At 41.2% G+C, this 22,179-nt stretch overlaps 2 protein-coding genes across 3 annotated transcripts in view; both read left to right on the plus strand.

Annotated features, from left to right (window-relative positions):
• The first annotated feature begins 1,623 nt into the window (after positions 1-1,623).
• LOC136559239 (basic proline-rich protein-like) lies at positions 1,624-3,396 on the plus strand. Its single transcript, XM_066554710.1, has 2 exons — positions 1,624-1,712; positions 1,764-3,396. The coding sequence occupies exons 1-2, from the start codon at positions 1,624-1,626 to the stop codon at positions 3,394-3,396; spliced, it is 1,722 nt and encodes a 573-aa protein (XP_066410807.1).
• The window catches only part of LOC136569946 (ubiquitin-conjugating enzyme E2 E2), a 201,348-nt gene continuing 181,680 nt past the window's right edge, over positions 2,512-22,179 (plus strand). The window contains exons 1-3 of one of the 2 annotated variants that reach the window (XM_066570438.1): positions 2,512-2,767; positions 7,362-7,545; positions 15,566-15,616. In XM_066570438.1, the coding sequence (XP_066426535.1) occupies positions 7,370-7,545; positions 15,566-15,616 (227 nt within the window). In that variant the 5' untranslated portion in view covers positions 2,512-2,767; positions 7,362-7,369. Of the gene's footprint in view, positions 2,768-7,356; positions 7,546-15,565; positions 15,617-22,179 lie in introns of both variants that reach the window. The other variant, XM_066570353.1, reaches the window with a different exon arrangement.

A 22,179-nucleotide genomic window follows, 5' to 3' on the forward strand; every position in this document is an offset into this window, starting at 1 on the left:
TCTTTACACTGCACAGGTAGGGCTCATTCAAAACCTCTGCTTTTAAAACAGGGCACACCTCAGTGTGTATGTTCTATTCATAAGGCAGTACAAACCTTCTGCCTAGTTTAGTTGTCCTTAATTTAAGCCCTACCATTTAGGGCTCTGGGCCAGAGGTTACACACCAAAAGAAAAAATCAGGGCCTGACTCGCGATGACTCAAACCTCTCACTTGGTGCTGAAACACTTCAGTGCTCCCTTGATTATTTTAGCACTGGGAAATTATGACCCAGATTCTGGGACACTGTATGGCCCCATCCTGCCCCTGTCTCAATTAGGCTATTCACTCAGCTTCTTTCTCTGTGCTTCCTGCAAATCCTAGCAGGAAAGATCTGTAATGAAGCACCATGAACTGCCACCAAGGAGACATCCTGAGATGGGCCGAGGAGTTAACACAGATCAATGTGTGCCTCCTTTTAAGGCACCCTTATGCTGTCAGAGCAACACTAAGGAAATATGGTTAGAAGAATCATTTAGAATTTAATTTTATCACTTCCTGGATGGTTTTCAGGAGGTCTGTTTTCAAATGACTGAAAGGAAAAAGCATGGTTTAAGTGATTTTAGAAAAGGCAGCCATGATGTCAAGAGTGTGCAATGCACCTTTCAGCACAATGAGTAGCATTACTTGCAGGAGGTTTGCATTTTTTGAAGGACTTTCACACCTCATATTCTATTAATTACTTCATTATTAGTTCTTCCAAGAAAGTTAATGTATGCTTAGCAGATAGAAACCCACCTAGCTGACATTAGGAGCTTTTCTCCATCACAAGCAAGAAAATATCTTGTAAATGCACACAGAATAGGAAGAACTAGCTGACTGTGGTATTTTTAGGTTTAGGTGAAAATATTACTGGGATTATTAAGCAAAGAAATAGGAAGAGGAAATAAACCAAGTAATTTAAAAACAATTTCTCAACAAAGAAAATTACTAATTTTACATACACGTAAACTGCAAAAAACACTTATGCTATCTGGATATAATACAAGAGCAGGTATCAATGATGTTTCTAATCCATATATACCTCAGTAACGCTTCAAGTTCTCAACTTCTGTGTGTTTGGTGGCATAAGCTCCACCTACACCTCAACCATAAGTCAGAAAAAATACAATACTTCACAGCTCAAGCAGGGAGAAACTTTTCCTCCTACATGTAGAATGGTAAGAACACGTTTTATTTTTTAAACTCTTTATACTTGTTAAAAGAGGGAAAACATTTTGACTTGGCATTACCCCTTTAGCCCTTAGCTGGTATATTTCTCTGTTAGAGGAAGAAAGGTTTGAGGTGATAGTTTACATAACATAGCTAAGCACATTATGTAAAGATTAAAGCAGCAGGGTCGGCACAGGGACAGACGTGTCTCATCGCCCAGCGCAGCCGGGGTTACCTGACAGCCAGTTCTGCTGGAGGTTTGTTTTCTTCCCGGTTAATATTCCCACTAAACAACTAACATTTAAGTGCGGCTCTGCCTTGGCCTCTCCCACTCCTGACTGCGATGCTTTCCACAGAGGCAATGCCTGCCTGCGTGGGAGGTGAGGTTCATTTACCTGGCCACAATCAGGCGACTGCGCCTATCTCCAGCCGGGATGCTGCACGTCACCGGGGCCGCCAGCGGCCGGGGGCGGTTTGTGCCACCCAGCCGTGCTGATGCCACGCAGCGGTCGAAACTACCACGGTGACACAAAGTGTGGCCACCGAGTGCCAAGGGCCTGGGCCCTGGCTGCAGGCCGGCCGAGGCACCGCGTACCCTCGCACCGCCCCTCCCCAGGTACCGCGTCCCTGCCCGCCCGGGGCATCGGCCGCGTCCCCTCCGGCTGCTCCCGCGGAGACAAAGGCGCTGGGGAGCTGCGGGCCGCCGGGACTGGGGAGGGGGCGGAGGAGGGGGCGACTGCCGAGGGGAACAAAGGAGCCGAAAAAGACGAGAAGAGCCAAGAAAGTTGATACCGGCCTCCGCCACCCCCTGCCCTGTCCTGGCCCGCCCCTTGCACCTCCCGGACTTTCGTGTGGGGGCCCGCAGCAGCCCGGCGGCGGGGAGAAAGGCCGAGTACCCTCACCTCCATTTCCCCCCCCCCCCCCCGCCCCGAATCCCCGGCCGAAGGTCCCACCTCGCCCCATCCCCTCCTCCTTCTTCTTCTGCCCCGCTGACCCCGCCCAGCCCCCGGTGCTTCCCTTTAACGCGCGCTCCCGCCGCCGCTTCTTGCCCCTCCCCCGTGCCCGGCGGCGCGCGGCCTCCGCCAGCCCCCGCGGACGCGCGCGCCCCCATCCCGTCACTTCCCCCCCCCCCCCCCCCCCCCCCCCCCGTTCCCTTGCCGAAGCCGCGCGCGCGCCCCCGCCCTCCCGCCCCTCCCTCGGGCCCGCGAACGCCCGGGATAATTGGCTGGTGGGCGCGCGCGCGCGCGGCGCCGGGCGGACGGGTGGGGGCGCGCGCGCGCGGAGGCGGCGGCGGGGGTGCGCGCGCGCGCGCGGCAGCGGCTTCACTTCTCTCCGGGCAGCGGGGGCAGGAGCGGCGGCGGCGGGAGAAGCGGCGGCGGCTGTCGCTGCTGCTCGGGAGAGACGGGAAAGGGGAGAGGAAGCCGACAGCGAGGAGCGCGGGGCAGCGGGCTCATGACTCAGTGAGCGGCTGTAGCCCCTTTCCAGCCCCGCGCCCGGCCGGAGTCGGGGCGACCGCGACGGATTGTCCCGCAGCTTGTGCCCGGCGCCAGCGAGAGAGAGACCTGCGCTCGCCTGCAGGTAGCGGCGGCTTTCCCTCCGTCTCTGCCGGGGTACACCTACCTCTGCCCCGGCTGAGCTCCCCGTCTGCCTCCCCTCCCCCCGCCGGGCTCCTACCCCCCCGTCGCTCGCCATCCCTCCCCCACGGCAGCACCCTCTCTCTTCCCCACGTTTATCTGCCACCCTCTGTCTCTATCTTTATCCTTCATCTTCCCTGCCCTCTCCGCATCCCCCTGGTGCTGCCTGGTACCCCCTTGCCCCCCTTGTCATCCTCGGCCGTGCCCTTTCATAGCAACCGTCCCGGCCGCCCCCCCCACCGCCCCCGGCCACCTCGGCATCTCTGGCGGCGCTCCCCGCTCCCCCAGGCTCCATCCAGCCTCCATTGCTCCTCAGCACCCCCACACCCTTTCAGCAACTCTTCCGTGTCCATTTGTCCTGCTCGCCCTGCTGCGGGCGGGAGCAGCGACCACCCCCGCTCCCCACCCCCGCTCCGCATGGTCCCCGCGGCACTCTCTGCGCCCCTGGGTCGCTGGGGCGCCGGGGTACCCCCTGCCCCCCACGACGACCGAGCCTCCTGGGATGCGCTATCCCCACAGCCCCTGCCGCAGCGGTGGGCACCCCGGGCTGGAACCCCTCGGGAAAGGCACTAAGCCCCCACCCCCGCGCCCCAAGGAGCCCCGCAGCCCAACCCTCTCCCTTCCCGCATGTGCCCCCGACGTCTTCCTCTCTCAGTCTCCTCCTCCTCCTCCTCTCCTCGGTTGTCTTCTACTTCTCACCCCGGCCCGGCGCCGCCCGCCCGGCCGTGGGAGTGCGGGGGGTGTGTGGTTCTGGGGATGCTCGTGGCCCCCAGCCCCTCCCGTGCGGCGGGGGCTTCCCGACGGGAGAGTGCCCACGCGGGGCCGTGGGAGCCCGGGGCTGCCGTCCTGTCCCGTCCGGTCCCGTCCCATCCTTCCGGGTGCCTCTCTCAGTGGCGGAGCCTCCTCTTGCACAGACTGGGCTCTTTCTGCCTCCTGTCCCGCGATGCTGTGGTCTTTTAGCCCTTTATGGTTCCTAATGAAGATGAAGTAAGGCGGCTGCTGCCATTGCTGCTCGTGGTGGACCCTGCAGAAATACTCAATTTATCTTGGCTTATAGGAAATTACGAGCGCTTTAGAAAGACATCATCACTAGCTCTGCCGCCCTTGGGACCCATCTGCACATTGCCAGAATCTTACTGTCCCCGACTGGTGGATTTTTTTTTTTTTTTTTTTTTTTTTTGGTCGTGTGTGATATCTGATGATGACTGGTGGTTTGGGGTATTCTTGTCTTATTTGTTTTTATTGTTGGTTTGTTTGTTTTTGTTGTTGGTTTGTTTGTTTTTATTGTTGTTGTTTTGGTTTTGTTTTTAGTTTGAGGAGGAAAGGGAAGGTGCCGGTGGATATATTTGACAAAAGCAAAATATTTTGGACACCCTTCACTTCAAATTGATAGTTGTAGTTACACTTGTAATCTCTCTCGGTGCTGATTCATCTCACGTTAAGGCAGAGACTTTTAAGTCCCCCTTCATTCCTTCCTCTGCCCCCTCTGCTCATTTTTCTCTGCACAACAGCAGGGAGGTTAGCAACCCCCGTCTGAATGTAGAATAGCCTGGCAGCCGGGAACCTGGACATCGTGTGTCTTCCTCTCGCCCTGTCTGACAGTTTCAAACACACTTACAGCTCAAGGAGTATCTTGTGTTTCTGTCTGTGTTAGTGGCAGCAAAATGTTTTCTTCGCGGTGTCATCCTCTCAGTTGACTTTTTTCCCCCATTCTCTTACTTGTTCATATGTTTGTGTGTCTTCTAAGTTTGACCCCATTAGAAGTCTCTTAATTTCAGGCCCCTTAAAACACACTTTTACCGCAATATTGAGCATCCTAAAATTGCAGGTATTGTGAGGAGAGGGAATAGAAAGAGTTGCCTGGATGTTAGAAAGAGGAACAGGGACAGAAGGAGAAAAGAAAAAAACACCCAAAAGCCAGCAACACCCCCTTCCCCCAGAAAATAGCCAGACATCAAATGACAGATTTAAACATTTTCCTCTTGTACATGTTGGCATTACCTATTACAGTAATTATATGCTCTGGGCTACTGTTACAGTGTTTGTCTGCTGGATAGTAACCTGAACTTATGAAGTGAATACAGTTGTTTTTTGGATAATAGTAATATTTATAGCCAAGATTATTCATAGCAGATGTCCTATGCATATAAGCATTATTAAATATGCTTTTAACTTTCTGGCCTGCAGTGTTAAAGCCTATGTACATTGTGAAGAGAGAATTTTTCTCTTTAAAATTAGATGTATTAAGCAAAGGTCAGAAGTAAAATCTAGGGCAAATAAAGGCCAACATTAAGTGTTATAAAAAGAGATGAGGTTGTATTTTAGCTTTATATGGAAGCAAGGAAAATGGGTACTTACTACCAAAATTGCATTATAGTTGCATATTTTGACTTTTCAGAATGTGATACTTTTGTTGTTTATTACCTCTAAGTGTTCTGCTGCTTTACCTTGAAATCTCACAACCAGGATTTAAATATCTGAACATCAGCCTGTGTAAATTTATGAACTATGTTAAATGTATTGTTGTAGCTGTACTATAGGAGAAATTGTTCTCTAGGAGGGGACATTTTTTGTATTTTAATTTTAGGACAGAAACTCTGCATTATTTCAGTTACCTTAATGAGCAGGTTTGGTGTTGTGCATTTATATGTATTTAGATTCGAAAATACTGTTTTCTGTTATAAAATAAAAAATGCAGCTTAAGCTGATGAAGGGAAACTTTAGTCACATATCTATCGCTTGGTATTGATGGCTGTTTCTTTTAATGCCTAAACATTTTGAAGGGGTGCCATACTTCTAGAATTCTTTTTCAGTATAGCTTCACAAGATAGACAAAAGAGACCTAATTCCTCCTGAAGTTAGTTGGATGTGTCAATAATGCATAAAGAGATTATTTCTTCTACTCCATAGTGTGTATTATTTGATAGAATTAGATCTTGGCAAGGGTTTTTCAGTATAGGAGTACATTTATTTCTATTCTGTAACAAGAACACTTAGGCCTTTTTAAAAAGCGTCCTTTTCAACGTAACCCTGTTGGCATTGATATTAATTTACTTTTCCTTTGCTGTCTCTTTCCATAAATATGTACAGGGAGATGAACTTTGTTTAATCCATAGAACAAGCATGGTTGTATCTGAGCCTGAAATCTCATTATTCTCCCTTGAGCAAGCCTTAAAACATATAATAGTCTAGGTGAATAGTTTTGTTCTTAATTGTGATGATGTCTGTACATAGGTAAGAGGAAAAGACAGTTGAAGTTCACAGCAATTTGAAACTCTTTGTGTATGAAAGAGCAAATTCTTCATTCAGACAGATTTGATCAGAAAACCACCCAGATATATGGGGATTGTGTGGGTGTAAGCAAGTAACATTTGGGCCTGTGTGCTTTTTACTAAAAATCTGTAGAGAAGGATATGTAACATAGGTATCTAAAGTACAGATTTGGAGTTAAGGAAATACCTGGATACTTTGGTTTTAATTTGGTTTTGGTTTTGTTGGTTCGGGTTTTCTGTTTGGTTTTGGGTTTTTGTTTGTTTTTTTTTTTTAATCAGTTAGTGCCACCAGATATGCAAATTCAGTAAGGGTTTTTCATGGACATCTGCCCTTCATTAGAGCAGTTTGAGAGTTTGAGAAGTCATGGCAGCTGTAACAGTGGGCTTGTAATCCCTCATCTGTCGGCATATTGTTATACTATTTAAAATGAAGGAAGACATTGAAATAGCTAACTAGTATCAGAAGTGTGTGAATAAAGCATTAACTTGACTTCTGAAATATGCTGAGGTTTCTTGCTGCTCATGTTCTCTGACAAGTTTGTTGCTTCATGTTGCCTGAATGAAACGTCAGGAAAAAACTTGGTTATATCCTCTACCAACGTGCTCACCGCTTTAGTAAATACAAACAGTCCTGTGTTAGAGCATTTTAGTTCTGTGTTTCCATCAAGCATGCCAAGATGTGGATTTTGTAATGTGGAAACCCACATTGTACACTTGGAATGAGCCCACAGATTTATTTCATATGGGATAACAGAGAGTGCTAAGATAGTAATAACTCTCAGTTTTTAACTGGCTGTGGTAGATTTGAACTGGTGGCATAGTTGATGGGACAGCTAACTGATGGTATTGCTGAGTGGTTGAAAAGCATAATTCACAGTGAATGGCTTTACACTTGCAGGATTATGTTTCCCACTTAACTTCAGTAACTTCTGGTTTTCATACATATATATATGTGTGCATGTGTGAAGAGTTTGGCAGGGGGATTGGTTTGTGTGTTTGTTTTGCATTTTTTGTTTGTGGGTTGGTTGGGGATTTTGGGGGTGGCAGTGGTATAGGGTTTAAAATTGCCAGCTCCTGAAATATTGTTAGGATGCTTGTGGCAAAACTCTTCAGTACAAGGATTACTGAACTACTGTGACACAAGCATTATTTTATTAGGACAAAGACATATATCCCATGTGTTCCTTCCTTAAGCATGTAAGAAATACAATTAGGCAGTTTCTTCTCAAAAAACTAACTTCAGTTGTTTGTCTTTGTTCAGTGCAGCATCTGCCATGTCTACAGAGGGGCAGAGAGTGGATGATAGTCCAAGCACCAGTGGAGGTAGCTCTGATGGAGATCAGCGTGAAGGTGTTCAGCAAGAACAAGAAAGGGAGCAAGTTCAGCCCAAGAAAAAAGAGGGAAAAATATCGAGCAAAACAGCTGCTAAATTGTCAACTAGTGCTAAAAGGTACAGTGTTCTTCCTGGTTGTTTCTTCCTTTCGCTTCTTTCAGCTGGCCATCAGATCCATGTATTGACTCAGTATATTAATTTTTCTGATTGTTTTATTACAACATTACTGTATCAGTGTAATAACCTTTTGAGACTGGTCACAATAATGAGACCTGTATACTTTTCCCTTTCTTTGTCAGTTTGCCTCTTTCACATGGTTTTAATAGTTGCTTGCATGATAAAAGCTGACATTTTTTTATTGCTAATAAAACTCAGACAGTTTTGTAGCCTTATAAAATATATCTCTGTATATGTATGTATGACTGATGTTGAAACTTGTCAGTATAACTTACAGTTAATTAGCCATAAACATTTCAGACAGTTCAGTAACTCAGCATGTTAGGACTACCTATTGCCATGAAGTACTGCCTTTTCTTTTCCCAGATGGTCAGGTCAGAAATACTTGAGTGAACAACAAATGTATGTTGGTTTCATTACTTTGAACTGTGATCTGTTTTAATACCCATTTATTTTCTCTCCCTTTTCTGATTGAAATGAAAGGTTGGTTTGTAGAATAGCTATTTAAATTATTCTATGCTATCATGTCCATCTCCAGATTGTCTTGCTGGGACCAAGATTGTCTTGCTGGGACCAGACAGAAGGAATTTACAGCTTAGTGTTGCTTCGTTAGTACACGTATGGTTGTAAGTCTGGGCAAGTGGGATTATAGCGATTGAAGTTAAAAAGCACTCATAAAATAATCTGACAAGAGACCAATTCTGCAGACTGTCCTAATGCAGAATTCCCAGATCTCGTTTCTTTGCTAGTCCAAGGCAGTGTAAACTACCAGACAAAACACTGGAGTTGTACCACTGTGGTGCTGTGGTAAAGGAGGAGCATCGAGCCCCTGCTGCCATAATTTATAACATATGCATGCAGTCAGAGTCTGTAAATAATACTATATAAATATGTGCGTACATCTAGTCAGGATTCGAGTCTTTGTTTTGCCCTAATCTGTCCCTTACCAATTAAATCCATTTCTAAAGTATCTTTAGATACTTTAGTGAGGATACTAAAGTATCTTCTGTCTTTCCAGTGAGGTACTGTCATGTCATGCTTTTCTTCTGCTATAGATTCCTCTCTTACAGCTAGTTTTCTTAATTTTTAATTCCCTGGAGAAATACTTTCTGGACACACATTCCTGCTGTGACACTATTAGGAGATTACCTGGTCATATCTCTTACAGAATGGCCAGCAAAACTTGCCTGTGTTTCCTTCTATGACAAGAAGGGAAAAAAAAAACCCACCCAGCTTTCACTACAAATCATGATGTTATTAATGTAGTTAATCCTCACAGCCGTTATGGTTTCTGGTCTTCTCTTTCATCTGCTTCCTGCTATTATTATTTTTTTAATATTAGGAATATTGGATTAGTCATGACTTTTAAGGTCATAAAAACAGTTTCCAGCATCTTTAGAAAGCAGTCTGTGTATTCTGAACTTTGTACAATGCCTGGTGTAATGATGCTAGGATTCTGACAAGGGCCTGTGGACACTATCCTATTAAAAAATTAATAATGATATGTCAGAAATTGGTCTATTAATCTGAGCTTTGTATCTTCAAAGCTTAGAGCTTTTATCAACAAGCATTTTACAGTGATAAAATTACTTAAACCTTTTAAAGTTTAATCATATCTGCTTATGGTTCTGCTGAACCTAATTATGCCATCAGTTGCTGACTTCAGTACATTTGCCAGTTAGACTCTAAAGCTAGTTTCACATGTGTAATAATATTGATTATACATTTTAGAAATATACATTTGATTATATATTTTAAAAGCTGACATGACTTACAATAGTTCTGTAGATATGTGTACATTTTTGAAGAGAAATATAATTTAGGAGTGTGGATTCTTGGAACACTTTCTGGAAGGATTACAGAAACAGTTGTTGTAGTAATGTTTTTTTTTTTTTTGTATAATTTTTTCCCCTTTTTTTGTTTTTGAATATTCAGTAGTTTGTCATTGTGTTAGAATTGGAATTGCACCTTCTCTAATCCGGACAGGTTTTCATATCACAGGTTTTGTTTCTGTGCTTTTTAATTAAAATCAGTTATGTCTCGAGAAAACCAAGTCAGAAATTAGAGGCTAAAAAGGAGGCGAGTTGCATAAAGGAAGGAAAAATGTCTTAAAGTCCTCAATATGTAATAAGTATTCCAAAAACAGTCTGTATGAAAAATCTTCATAGTAATATTGTTATTTTAGTTCATTATGAATGAGAAATAGTGCAGGTTTAATAAGGCCTTACTCTGGTACCTTTATTATGGTGAAAGGAGTAAACTGCTAAACAATCAGTAAAACACTCAAACAACAGAGTGTAGCACAATTGTGGCTTTTGTCAAGATTCCTTAATTTCTTTAAAAGCTTTGAAGCAGATTCAAAAAAACAGCACCAGCAAGTTCACTGTAGCTAAAGTCACAGACTACAGGTTTGATTCTAACCTGAGTTTGGAAATCAGATTTTCTCACTTGGAAAGCTTTTTTGTCCGCATGGAATTCTAGCCACAGCTTTTTTGGATTGCATTATGATACTCTCTGTATATGGAGGAAGGTTTGTGCATCTCTATTTGGAAGACTCCTGTTTTGCTTTTCATTTGTGTTTTATGGAGTCAGTAAAAGAATTTTCAGTAGCATGAGGTTTTATAATAATCAAGATTTATCAGTGTGCTGACTTTTGCTTATGTAGTTGTAAACTGCTCCCTGTCTTATGTATGAATATAAGCATGCAGCTTAACTGCTTTCCAAAGTGATCTGATTACAGAGGCTGTGTGAAACCACTCATATTTCTATTTCAGTAAGATTTTTGGTACTGAGATATGGAATTTCTTCTGTTAGCATTGCTGTGGATGGCATCAAGAAGGCAGAATGCCATCACATGCTGTCCTTCTCTGTTAATACTTCAGGACTAGCTGCTATACAGGTGTAATAGCTTACAGCATATGTCGTGCAGTGTACCGGTCCTTCAATTTTCCTCACCCAGAGGGCATCACCTTAAATAGCAACCTTTCTTACCCAACATGTCAAGATTGAGAAACTTGCTGCATATCACAATTACAGTTCAGACATGGAATTGAATTGCTGTCCTTGAAAACAGCAGGCATCTTGTTACCTCTTAAGTAGCAAATCTTGGCATGACCTTTGGATTGAGAGAAGTGTAACCATTCTTGGCTGACATGGTAGCTCAACAAATAAATGTATTGTTTTGCTTGGCTCCTGAAGTTGCCAGTTGAAAATCTGTAAACCTTTATGTCCAGTCCTGACATTTTTAAATAAATATCTGTGCCTACAACAAATTGTGAACTGTACAACTTTAGTTGTAATCTTTTAATTATTCAAAGAAGTTGCAGTCTTAAGGAGTAGCAAATAAGTGATAGATTAAATTGGTTCAAAATTCAACAAAACTGAGTATTTCCTGCCCCCCCCTTATATTTTTTTTCCTGAGGTTTATCATAGAATCTGGAAATGATATTTAGCATGTTGAATATGATGGCAAAATATGGAGTGCTTTTTGTTACAAGAAATATCCTTGTAATTTATCCATCTTTTAATAAGTAGGTGAGAATATTTCCTTTCCTCCAGTATGAAACTAACCATCTTTAGATCAATTTCCTGCTCAGTCACAATTTGTTTAGTATTGAAATACATACCAGTGACTGCATTTTTAACTATGTTCTAAGTAGTATATTCTTTGATATAAGCTATTGATTCATCTGGCTTTTATGGGTAGAGAGACATGTAGTTTAGAAAAGCAGATGTGGTAGAAAGAGTTTATTGTCATGTGGTCCTTTATTTAATTTCCTATTAATAAGGTTGGGAGATTCTCTAACATGTTCACATCTTTCTTAGCTTTAGGGAATTGTGTCATGAAGGAAACAACTCAGTCCCTCATGGCTTGGTAAAGTAGTAAATATGTGTCTGTGAGAATTAATAATATTTGAAATCCACAATGTACTTTCATGCTTCTGAATTTACGAGTAGATTAACCATTGCACCGTTACTGGAAGGCAACTGTGTTTGTTCTTTTCTGTTAGTTAAATGGAGGGATTTTTTTTTATATATGTGTGTGTATATACATGAGAGGGAAGAGTCAGATGACTTCTCTAAGACCAAACAAAGTATCAGATCTGACATTGCAAATTAAATGTCTTATGTGTGCAGCCCAGGGCTTTGATTACCAGCAAGGGCCTCACCCCCTGCCCTCGTCTCCATTGTCCAATATGTAATAAACCATAGTGTCATTAGTTTAAATATAAACTGGATATATGTAATTATTTCAATATAGAAGGTTTTTCCTCTCTGACATTTTTAAACATAACTGTTATTGAGGCAGAATATCCAAATAAACAGATGCCAGAAAGGACCCTGAAAAAAAATTTTTTGTTGCCGGAGGCCGCATTTAATCGCGGTGAGACCTCTGCGGTCAGCGAAGGAAATGAGGAACGTCCTCTCCCATGGCAGATTCTGAGGGCAGCTCAATGGGGATAGAGGCGAGTGCCAGGGCACGTGCAGACGAAGGGCAGCTTGCACACTGGAGGTCTCTATCAGTGCAAGGCTCTCTGGGATGCTGTCCGATGATTTAATTGTAACTTTGAGTGCTGTGACATGTGAACAAGCTACGTGTCAGCTGTTCTACAGAAACTGTTTATGAATGAGCTCTCAGCGTGAATGCAAGGTAAATTAAGGTTGCAACAAAAGAAATGTAAGGTGTATAAATTAATTTTAGTTTGGGACACCACAGAGCAGGAGAATAAACATGGACAGCTTGCTGAGGAGCAATTGATGGACAGTATTGTACGAATATGTTTATCCTGTTTGTATAAAAATGATCATGAATTAAACATCTTTGTCTTAGGTATTTGCAAGAGCAATGATGTCTTTTGAACATTAATAGACAGTACGATCTGATCAATTTTTACATCTTGAGGCAGAAAGGTGGTTTGTCTGTGTCTGCTCAATCACAGAATAGCTTGATAAAGGGCCATTTTAGTGCTCTTGGCATTAGAAGTTTTGGGTTGAACTAGAACAGATGGAGAAAATGAGACTGTTTTGTTTTCAGAATGTAAGGAACGTGGGTTAGGATTTAGGAGGAAGAATGTAAAGATTTTGATCTAGGACTGAAGTTGTTGAAGTTGTCAATCCATTCTTGATGCGCCTCGTACTCACTCTAATGCCATGAAATATTAACAATTTTTACAACTATATGTAAAACAAAGGAATGATCTCTGACTCCAAAAACAAGTGCAATGCCATCATTCTGTAACTTTAAAAAAGGCTGAGAAAGCAAAACAACTCATAAACCACAAAATTTAAGTTTCCATGCAGCCTAGGTTTTCTATAGTTTGAATTTGTGGTAGTATAAATTTCAAAATCATGGCAGAATTTTGTAATATACAGAAGAAATATTTTAAGCATTCCCATAGTTATAAGATCTCCCTTCTAAAAGTTGTGATTTGTTAGGATTGTTTCAAATGGGCTAACTTTTAAAACAACATTTTTGTTGGCCTTAAAATTCACTAATTAAAAAATGGGATGACTTTCAGTGTTACTACAATGATTTTGTGTTTGATTAAGCAGACTGTGCCTGTGTTTTTATAAAAAAATTATGATATTTATTGGAGGAATTCTATACACTGCAGGTGCAAACATCTCAATGAGTAGAAAAAGCAAGTAAAGATCAAATTGCTTCCCCTCTACAGAAATAAGCTTGTGTGTTTGTGTGTATGTAGGGTATATACACTCAGCTATTCAAGGGCTTGACTTGGAAGCATCAGCTTGGGAATGTCCAGAAATCCTTAACAACAAAGTTGCCCTCCCTGGAGTTAAAACTCTGGCAGGATGCCTGTCATGTCTTTATGGGGTGACCTGGAGGATATGGCAGAATCCACGCTAAAGTTTTCAGATGGCAGCAAGCTGGGTGTGAGCATTTGGTACATGCAGGGGCATTTTATATTATATATGCCAATATACCTGAATGCTTATTTTGGTAAGCCATTTACTTTGCCTGTATTTATATGCATAGAAGTTAAAGAAAATCTAAGCATCTGGAAGAGTATTTTTATCTTTTCAATGATGTCATCAGGTCTTAATAAATGATTATTACCTCTGCCTACAAATCTTACGTATGTCCTGATTATTTCAGAATGTGAATGATAAAGGCTTGAGTTCCTGGTTCAGGCAGTTCTTCTACTGCTGTTGGTCCATTTATTCATTAGAGCCATAAAATCAATTCTTAGTGGCATAAGGGGAATTTTGATACTGGCTGTGAGACTCCTAAACATGCAAGATTGTGTTTGGATTGTAGCAATATATAAAGAATTAAACTGCTCTTTTTTGCTTTATATATGCCAATATACCTGAATGCTTATTTTGATAAGTCATTTTCTTTACCTATATTTATATGCAAAATGGATAGCAGTCGTTTTTAACAAGATATGTGTAGGTCAGGCGTGAACCTTTGGCTTGTGGCTTGAGCACCTATCTCATGAATTTGAGTGGTATTACTGTGTTATTATTTCTTTTTTAGTGTAGGGAGTAATAGAAATAGCAATCTGCTCTGTACATGAAATCTTGTGAAGGAGAAGGCAAGAAGAAACTACTAAAGATGTATTGAATTGTTTTTCTTTTCCTTCCTCCTTCTACATGTTTATGTTTTTGCACTGAAGTAGCCTATGAAAAAAGCCTTGGATACAGTTTATAGGGAAGGTGGCATTCGCAGTCCTGCTTATGGCATCATAGTCTGGCAAGTCTTTGGGAACTGTAAACTCCTACAAGTTCCTTTGGGAGCTCTGTATCATATTCTGCATACTTAAATTTCTTCAGAGGTCAAGATGCTGGCTCTGATGCAGATGCTGGTGTAAGGGAAAAGAGCCCCCATTGCCAGCTGTGGCAGAGATAAGCTATTCAAGGACTTGGCTGGGAAGCATCAGCCTGGGAATATCCAGAAATTCTTAACAACGAAGTTGCTCTCCCTGGAGGAAGAGCTCTGGCAGGATGCCTGTAATGTCTTTATTGGTGATCTGGAGGACATGGCAGAGTGCAGTGAGAAGTTTTCAGATGACAAGCAGCTTGTACACACCAGGGCAAGGCTACGGCTCAGAGGGATCAGGCCGGGCTGCAGGAGAGGGTTGACAGAGAACTCATGAAATTCAACAAGGACAAATGAACACCATGGATGCGGGGAGGACTTAGCCCTTGCTCAGATACACACTGGGGATCATCTCTGCTCAGAAGGATGTGGGAGCCTTGGCAAACAGCAGGCTCAGTGTGAGGCAGCGACAAAGGCTGGGCTGCCTCCTGGGAGGTATTAACAGAAGCATAGTCCACAGGCAAATGAAAGAGATTTATCTGCCTTTACACAGCTCTCATTAGACTGTATCTGGAATAGCATTTACCAGTTTTATCCCCTCAGTAAAAAGAAGGCAGGTATCAGAGCAAGCCCAGCAGCAGGTCCCCAGGCTGACCAGGGAGCTGGAGCACTTCCCTTTGGGGGAAGCTGATATCAGCCCCCCAGTATATGTAGGAGGTTGTGAAGTCCTGGGTGGGCTTATTCTGGGCAATTTTCCTTTGAGCTGGGTTTTTTTTTCCCTGCCAATACAATATACATTATTAAGAAGCTAAATATTCTGGAGGGCAAGAACTGCAAGGCATATAGTCGGAGGGGAAATAGAGAAAGAGGGTATATGCGATATTTAGTAATTGTGTAAGTGAGCCAAGGAGCTGAGATTCCTGACCTATGGAAAAAGTGTGATTTTCTAGGTGGCTGCTCATGGCATTTGTTCCATACTGGATGTTCATTTTTCAGAAAATATTTAGTTTTTATTCTACATGTTCTTGCACATTTTCATGAAACAATATAGATCAACTTTCAGTCAGAAATTCTAAGAATTATATTTTGTTACTATTGATTGATGTAAAAATGTTCATAAAGTTGAAAAAAACAGATGGGAAAAAAGTCCTGATAGTATCTTTTTTTTCTTTCAAGAATTCAGAAAGAACTTGCAGAAATTACATTAGACCCTCCTCCGAACTGTAGGTAAGTTCACCTGGATTTTATTAATTTGGAATATGGAAATTAAATGTATGGATCTGTGGAAATGGCATAGGGGACTGAAGTAAATTTTAGTTATTTTTTTGTGCTGATCATTTAGTAATTTTGGAATAAGATCTGAGAGATAATATGTTGCCTACATATAAAGAATTGATATGACACACTTTCTGGTAACAAAAGTAGTGGCATAAATGGATGAACTCTGTGATGCATTAATAGATACAGGACAAATACCAAATCATCCTTCATTTCAGATATTAAATCAATAATGTTTTTTTTGATTCTGTGAAATGTAATCTTGGTGGCAGTTGCTGGGTATATTTGGCTCCTTTCTTTGCAACTTGTTAATACACTGCGAATATAATGGAGAAAGGAGAGTGTTACAGGCACAAACTGTTAGTAATTTTCTGACTGTGGTTGTTGCAATCAATTGTGATATTCAATGGACACTTTCTGAGTTAGAGTATAGCATCATATAGACTTTCTGATAATGACTGTGTGCTTGCTTGGTTTCGGTGTTTCATTTTGTTGTGGTTTGATTTGGTTTGGTTTGAGAGGTGGGGGGGCAGCTTGTGTTTTTTTTGTCAAGCATATTTCCTTCTGGTATGTTTAAAATTGGCTTTGAAATGAATGATGAGGTAGACCTTGAAACCCTCACTGTCTGGTGGCTGGGGCTGTGTACAGTTGTTTTCAGATGGCTGTCTCGGGCTTCTTATCTGTCAGCTTGTGACATATGGTCAGTGTTGGAGCTGGGCCAGGGCTGTGCATTGCTGTTTAAAGAAGTCCCTGCTACTGCACCTCTCATGGTGAGGGGTTTGGCTCAGTGCAGAAGAATAGCTTCCACCCAGTCCTGTCAACCCATCTCAACTGATGTGGTTAGTAGGTTTCATTCTGTTACTGAACTAAAAAGAAAGATTGATAGAAATGGCTGATTGCATGCAGCATTTATAATGAATCCCAGTATGTTTCGGTATCGAATTAACTAAGCAACTGGTTGTAAAAATGACAGTCAGCTTTATTGTTTTGGTCTCTTGACAAAAGTGTGTGTAAGAAAATACTCTAACAAGATTTGATGTGGTTGTGCTGGATCTCAAGATATAAGTCAAGTGGCTATGTGCCAAGGCGCTGCTTAGTGAAGTAGCCTTGCAATAATAGCATTCAAAGAGTATTTCAGTCAATTAGGATGAACAGTTTTTTGCTGGATAAAACATTTTAATAGCTAAGCTGTTCTGTCATACTTACGACTATGTGTGAGTCTTCAATCACATCAAAGCTGTTTCATGTGGCAGATTTTACTTCGGTGTTGATGACTGATGCCTATTAGCGGATTGATTTGCTGAGATGAATATGAAACTTCAGTCTGTTGTAGAAGAATGGTTAAGTCTTTGAACTGAGAGTAAAAGGCATACAGGTTTTTACAGCAGTGTCATTTTTTTCTGGTTTTCTGAAGCCTTCTCTTTATAACAAAGCACTTGTTTCAGTATACAAGATACTATTATATTTGATTTTTTTTTTTGCTAGCAAGTGTAAAGTAAGCATTGACTGTCTGAGTGGAAAGCCCTTTAGTGACTTGCAATTTACAAAAAAAAAAAACAAGTAATCAGGAGATTTCATGGGTTTGTTGAATTATTTACACTAATGATAAAACAGCAATAAAGTGCACTCCATGATGCTGTTTTGCAAAATCACATCTAACTTCATGTGTCTGCTGCTTTAACGCAGTTCTTAAGATGCAGAATTACTTCATGTTGTAATAGATTGATAGAGAACCATTAGTAACTTTAATATTAGCAAATATGTTTTTATAGTCAATGCAGAATCACTTCATTTAGTTTATGCTTTGTTGACATAGTCTAAACAGTGTTTTCATTTAAACTTCATCTATTTTCTGTTATAGTTAAATGTTACAAAATAAATACATCAGCCAGGCATGATTCTTTAGAATAATGAGGAAAGCTGAGCTATTGTACAGTATATCTTAAAGTACTGATAGATCCTTTCTTAGTTTTAGTGAAATTTAGGTCATTCTTAAAAGACGTGTTAGCTTTTTCTATTAAAAAGCCTAACCATATTTCATAAAGGTAAGTTCATTCCAGATGTAGGTTGCTTGAAATGGTTGTGATTCCATCTTACTTTCACTGTATGTACTCCTTCATACATAAAATAAATAATGACTGGGCAATAGGAATGTGATAATTCTGAAAACTAAATGTCATAGGAGGTGTGAAGAAAGTATTATTCAAGAATACAGCTATCTTAAATAGCTGCTTAGGAAGATCTGATAGAAAAGCTGTTGAGCTGAATTGGAACTTAGGTGGAGTATTGCAAAATAATTTGCAAGACTTTTCACTAACTACAGCAGGCCAAAGCTTCAGGTTTCTTCCATTCATGAAAAAAGCCCCAAATGGAACAGTATCTGTAGCACAGTAGCATCCCTCAATTGCATGGCAGGCTACACAGTCGCTACAAGCTCCAAGGCAGCTGCAGCTTCCACTGCTGCAGCAGCTGTGATCTTAACATTTCCCCTGCCTCATCCTTGTGAAGAGAATAGACTGTATAATCTTTGTGTTTGTTTGGAAGACAAAAAAGTCTTGCTCACAAATGTGCCTTGGAATCGGCGGATTATCACTGCTGGGACTTGCAGCATCTTTCCAAAACTGTGGAAAGCTGTGGGTTTCAGAGTTCCTACAAAATCTGTCACTTTGGCTTTAAAAGATTTAATACTATAAGAAATTAGAGTCGCCTGCCTCCCTACTTCCTTTTCTGTAGTTTGGGTACTGGGCAATGGAGTGAGTCCTCTTGGCTCCACAAACTTTGGCTCCTTCCTCAGGACTGAGACTGTATAATGTTCTACATGTAAAAAAGCCAAGCTGGGGAGGGGGGTGTGGGGTGTGGGGTGTGGGAGGTGAGCAGTGTAATCATTGCTATTTTTGGAGGAAGGCATGTCATAAAAAAGCCTGTTATACTTCACATTTAACAGAAAGAACTGGATGGTTTTCAGTATGAGTTGTCCCATCCCTTCCCCTATTTTACTTTTGTAATAAGCTGAATTTACTGGCAAGGACAGTCCTGAATTCAAAGCAGTGCCATTTATGTTTTAAATCTGCAGCATTGTGAAATTTCAGTTTGTCAGGAGATGGTATACCTAAACTGTAGACATTTGCCACTCCTGTCTTTTTTTTCCTCTCATTGAAATATCAAAGCTTGATTGCTAGAAATGGCACACATATTATGCTCCTGAGTAGTGCAGAGTATAGCTTTTCTCACAGGTGATAAGATCCTCATATTTAAGTGTCATTTTCCTATATTGCCTTACTGAAAGGGAGGAACAGTTGGAAATACTTGTAGCTAAAATAATGCCTTTTCAATCCTCCCCATATTTTCGGCTGCATTGTGCATGAGACAAATGATTTCATAGAATGCAACTTCTTGTGTAGTATTTCCCTTCTCACTGGCAAGAGGACAACTTCTCTGTGACAACTTATACCAATTGCTTACATGGGAAAATAATATTTGGAAAGTATTTCATGTATTTTTAGCTTCTTTCAATGTGAACTTAGCAGCTGGAAACAAGGAGAGCCAGCATGAAGTGAATAGCAGCTCTCTGTGGACGCCACTTGGAGCAACTGCTCAAAATTTTCTATTAAGTAACCGATCTTACCTATCTTCCCCTTCATGTTTTCTTTTGTTGTTCTCTGGTGTGCTTTTTATCATTCTTCTCTTTTCTGTGTATTTACTGCAATTCCTATTATGTTCTTTACATTTCATTTCTTTTACTCTCTAGCAATGTAGGTGATGCTTGGGGCTCAGAAATACACTGTTAAGGACTGTGCAGCTTAGTGGGCAGAATGACTCTCATTCTAAAACAATAAGTTTAAAATCCTGTGTGTAGTCTTATCTCTTCCATTTGTTTGTAATCATTACATTAATTCCTTGCTTTTTATACTGTCTGTAAAATTGATAAGCAACCAGCATATGTGATTCTAGTATTTTGCTTTTGAAAACAAATCACACTGATAATACTTAAAACAGTTCTCTTTGGGATGATGTTGAGAAGAGCCAAGTGGAAGGGCAACATTTTCAGTTTGACTTAGGGAGAGAGGTCAGTGTGCCTCGTGGATATCTCTTGTACTATTAGTGACTGTATGGAGTCCAACATTTCTGTTTAATACTGCTTTGACTCTGTTTTTGCTGAAATGTTGAGCCACGCATCTTCACAACTCCATGGGATTATGTGAATTCCAACAATTTGAGTTACTGTTCTTGGGGCCATGTTTATACTCCTACCTAGCGCTACTTTAAAGCTAAAGGGATGGCACAAGTGTCAGGAGCAGAAAACAAAAGGGAGCACAATATCAGGGAAGGACTGGGAGAGAGAAGGTGGTCAGCCTTGCTCTAAAATGCAGAGGGAGAGAAGTGGAGGGACCTGGAGCAGCAGGTACAGCAAGTATCTACCCTGCAATTGTGCTCAGTGATTTTGATTGTTTGACTTGGGGAGGCATCGGTCTGTTGCCACAGGCACACGGCTGTGACTCATGTGATGCTAATGTGTGAGCAGGATGAAAAAGTGGAGTAAGAAATGCTTTCTCTGAACGTTTTTCTTTGCAAACATTTCCAGCCTGAATTCAGGCTCCCTTCCCGTTGTGTTACTCATGGAGTTTACGGTCTGCCTGTATAGACTTATTTTCATCTGCTGCTAGTCACCTTTGTGAGAACATATGACACAGAACTTCGTATATACCTTAGTCTGGTCTCTTTAGAATTTACAGCAAATAGCAAAACTTAGTCAAAAAGATAAGCATGGAAGTGGTTTATACTAGAGTGCAGGATCCTGTTGGTTTTGAATCCATGATGTATCAACAACCGAGGCTAAGGATGGGTGGAAGATTTCAGTACTCATTGCAACAGCTTTATGTTTTACTTTTGAGTCCCTTTCTGCTTCAAAAGCAGCAAGAAACATGTCCCAAAGATATGAAAGTTAACAGTCACACTGAGATTATATTTTATAATAGAAATCATACTGTATTTTGTCACTTGAATTAGATTGCTGGGTTTTTTAACTGGTGAGGTTTTTATATTGTATTACCTTGGTACCTTGAAGTAGCTTGGGTGAGGTTCCTTTTTAATATGTAATTATACTTTTCATTGCTTTACTTATTTTCTTTTAGACAGCGCAGAACCATAGCTCATGCTTTAAGCTCTGAATTATGTAACTATATTAAAACATTTCTTTAAAAATATCTGTTTATTTTCACTGTAAAAATGACCTTTCGATGTCATATTGTTTACAAAGCATCTGTTTTTTAAAAATAACACAGATGTTTCTTTTCATGGGTCTTCCATGTGTCAAGATGCAGGGTATTTGGAAGACCATCAAAAATATAGCTGGTTTTTTTAGTGATCTGATATCTTTGAAAATCTATGATATGAAAAATTATTAGAGGGCACTGAACTTTTTTTTCTTGTTGAATAAACTAAGTTTTCAATATCTGCTTGATTGCATTGTTGCTTGTGGTTGTGGGGTGATTTTTAGGATTGGTTACATGCAACACTCAAAAGCTTCAGGATGTGTTGTTGCCATTGGTGGCTTGAAATGTTAGCAACCTTCATGAAGGCAGGAGAGGAAATAAAAGAAAGAAAGGCAGTAAAGGGAACCTGCCTCTGGCTGCCTGCCAGGTCTGGCAACTTCACTCAGCGATGAGGATGTAAGGAACTGTCTGACAACACCCATTAATACCTCCCAGCTTAACAATACCTCCACATGATTTCTGCCAGTTCTCCCAGTTTTTGAATGATGACAGCTTCTCTCCCAGGAGGAGAAGAAAAGAGAAACTAGTGTTAGAGAAGAATAAGAGTACTTCAGCCAGCACCGTGTGAGTGCAGATCTGGAAGGTCAGGGAGATGCCAGAGCACATCCCATGGCACAGCTGAAGCAGGAAAATGAGGCTGGGGCATAAGGAGGGGTCAGGAAGATCACTCGTTCCTTGAAGCAGGAAAGGGCAGAAAAATGCTCAAAAAGCAGCCTGTGATGGATATGGGAGGGTTCCTTGATATTTGCAATGTGCTCTGTGTAGAAGATAACTAAATCTCTGGTTTCAATTGTAACTTGGGGAAGGTGGTGTGAAGAACTGTAACAAGTGTAAAACGAAACACTTTGATGCTTTTAGTGTGGGGAATTCTGAACAGAGGAATTCTTTTCCAGCAGTTTCATATTGAGTTACAGCTGGTCTTTGTAAGTCAGTCTCCTAGGGTGTACAAGAGCATTCTCCAATGCTTTCAGCTCCAGAATTTTTCAGAACACCTTTCATAGACATTTCTTTTGCCTTCTCCTAAATAGCTAAACAAAGGTGTTGGTTTAGGGTGGGAGATTTTTTGGTTTGTTTTTTTGTTTTTCCTATGAGCCAGAATTTGATTTCATTATAAAACTGGTATTTTATATGCATGTTTTTGTAATCTCACTAAAGCCATCATAAAATGCACACATACACACAAAAACCCTTCCCCCCAACCCCTAAAAGAAATGCATTAAATAAACAATCATTGCTTGC

This window comes from Molothrus aeneus, chromosome 1, assembly GCF_037042795.1.
Source record: "Molothrus aeneus isolate 106 chromosome 1, BPBGC_Maene_1.0, whole genome shotgun sequence".
In the NCBI taxonomy this organism is placed as follows: domain Eukaryota; kingdom Metazoa; phylum Chordata; class Aves; order Passeriformes; family Icteridae; genus Molothrus; species Molothrus aeneus.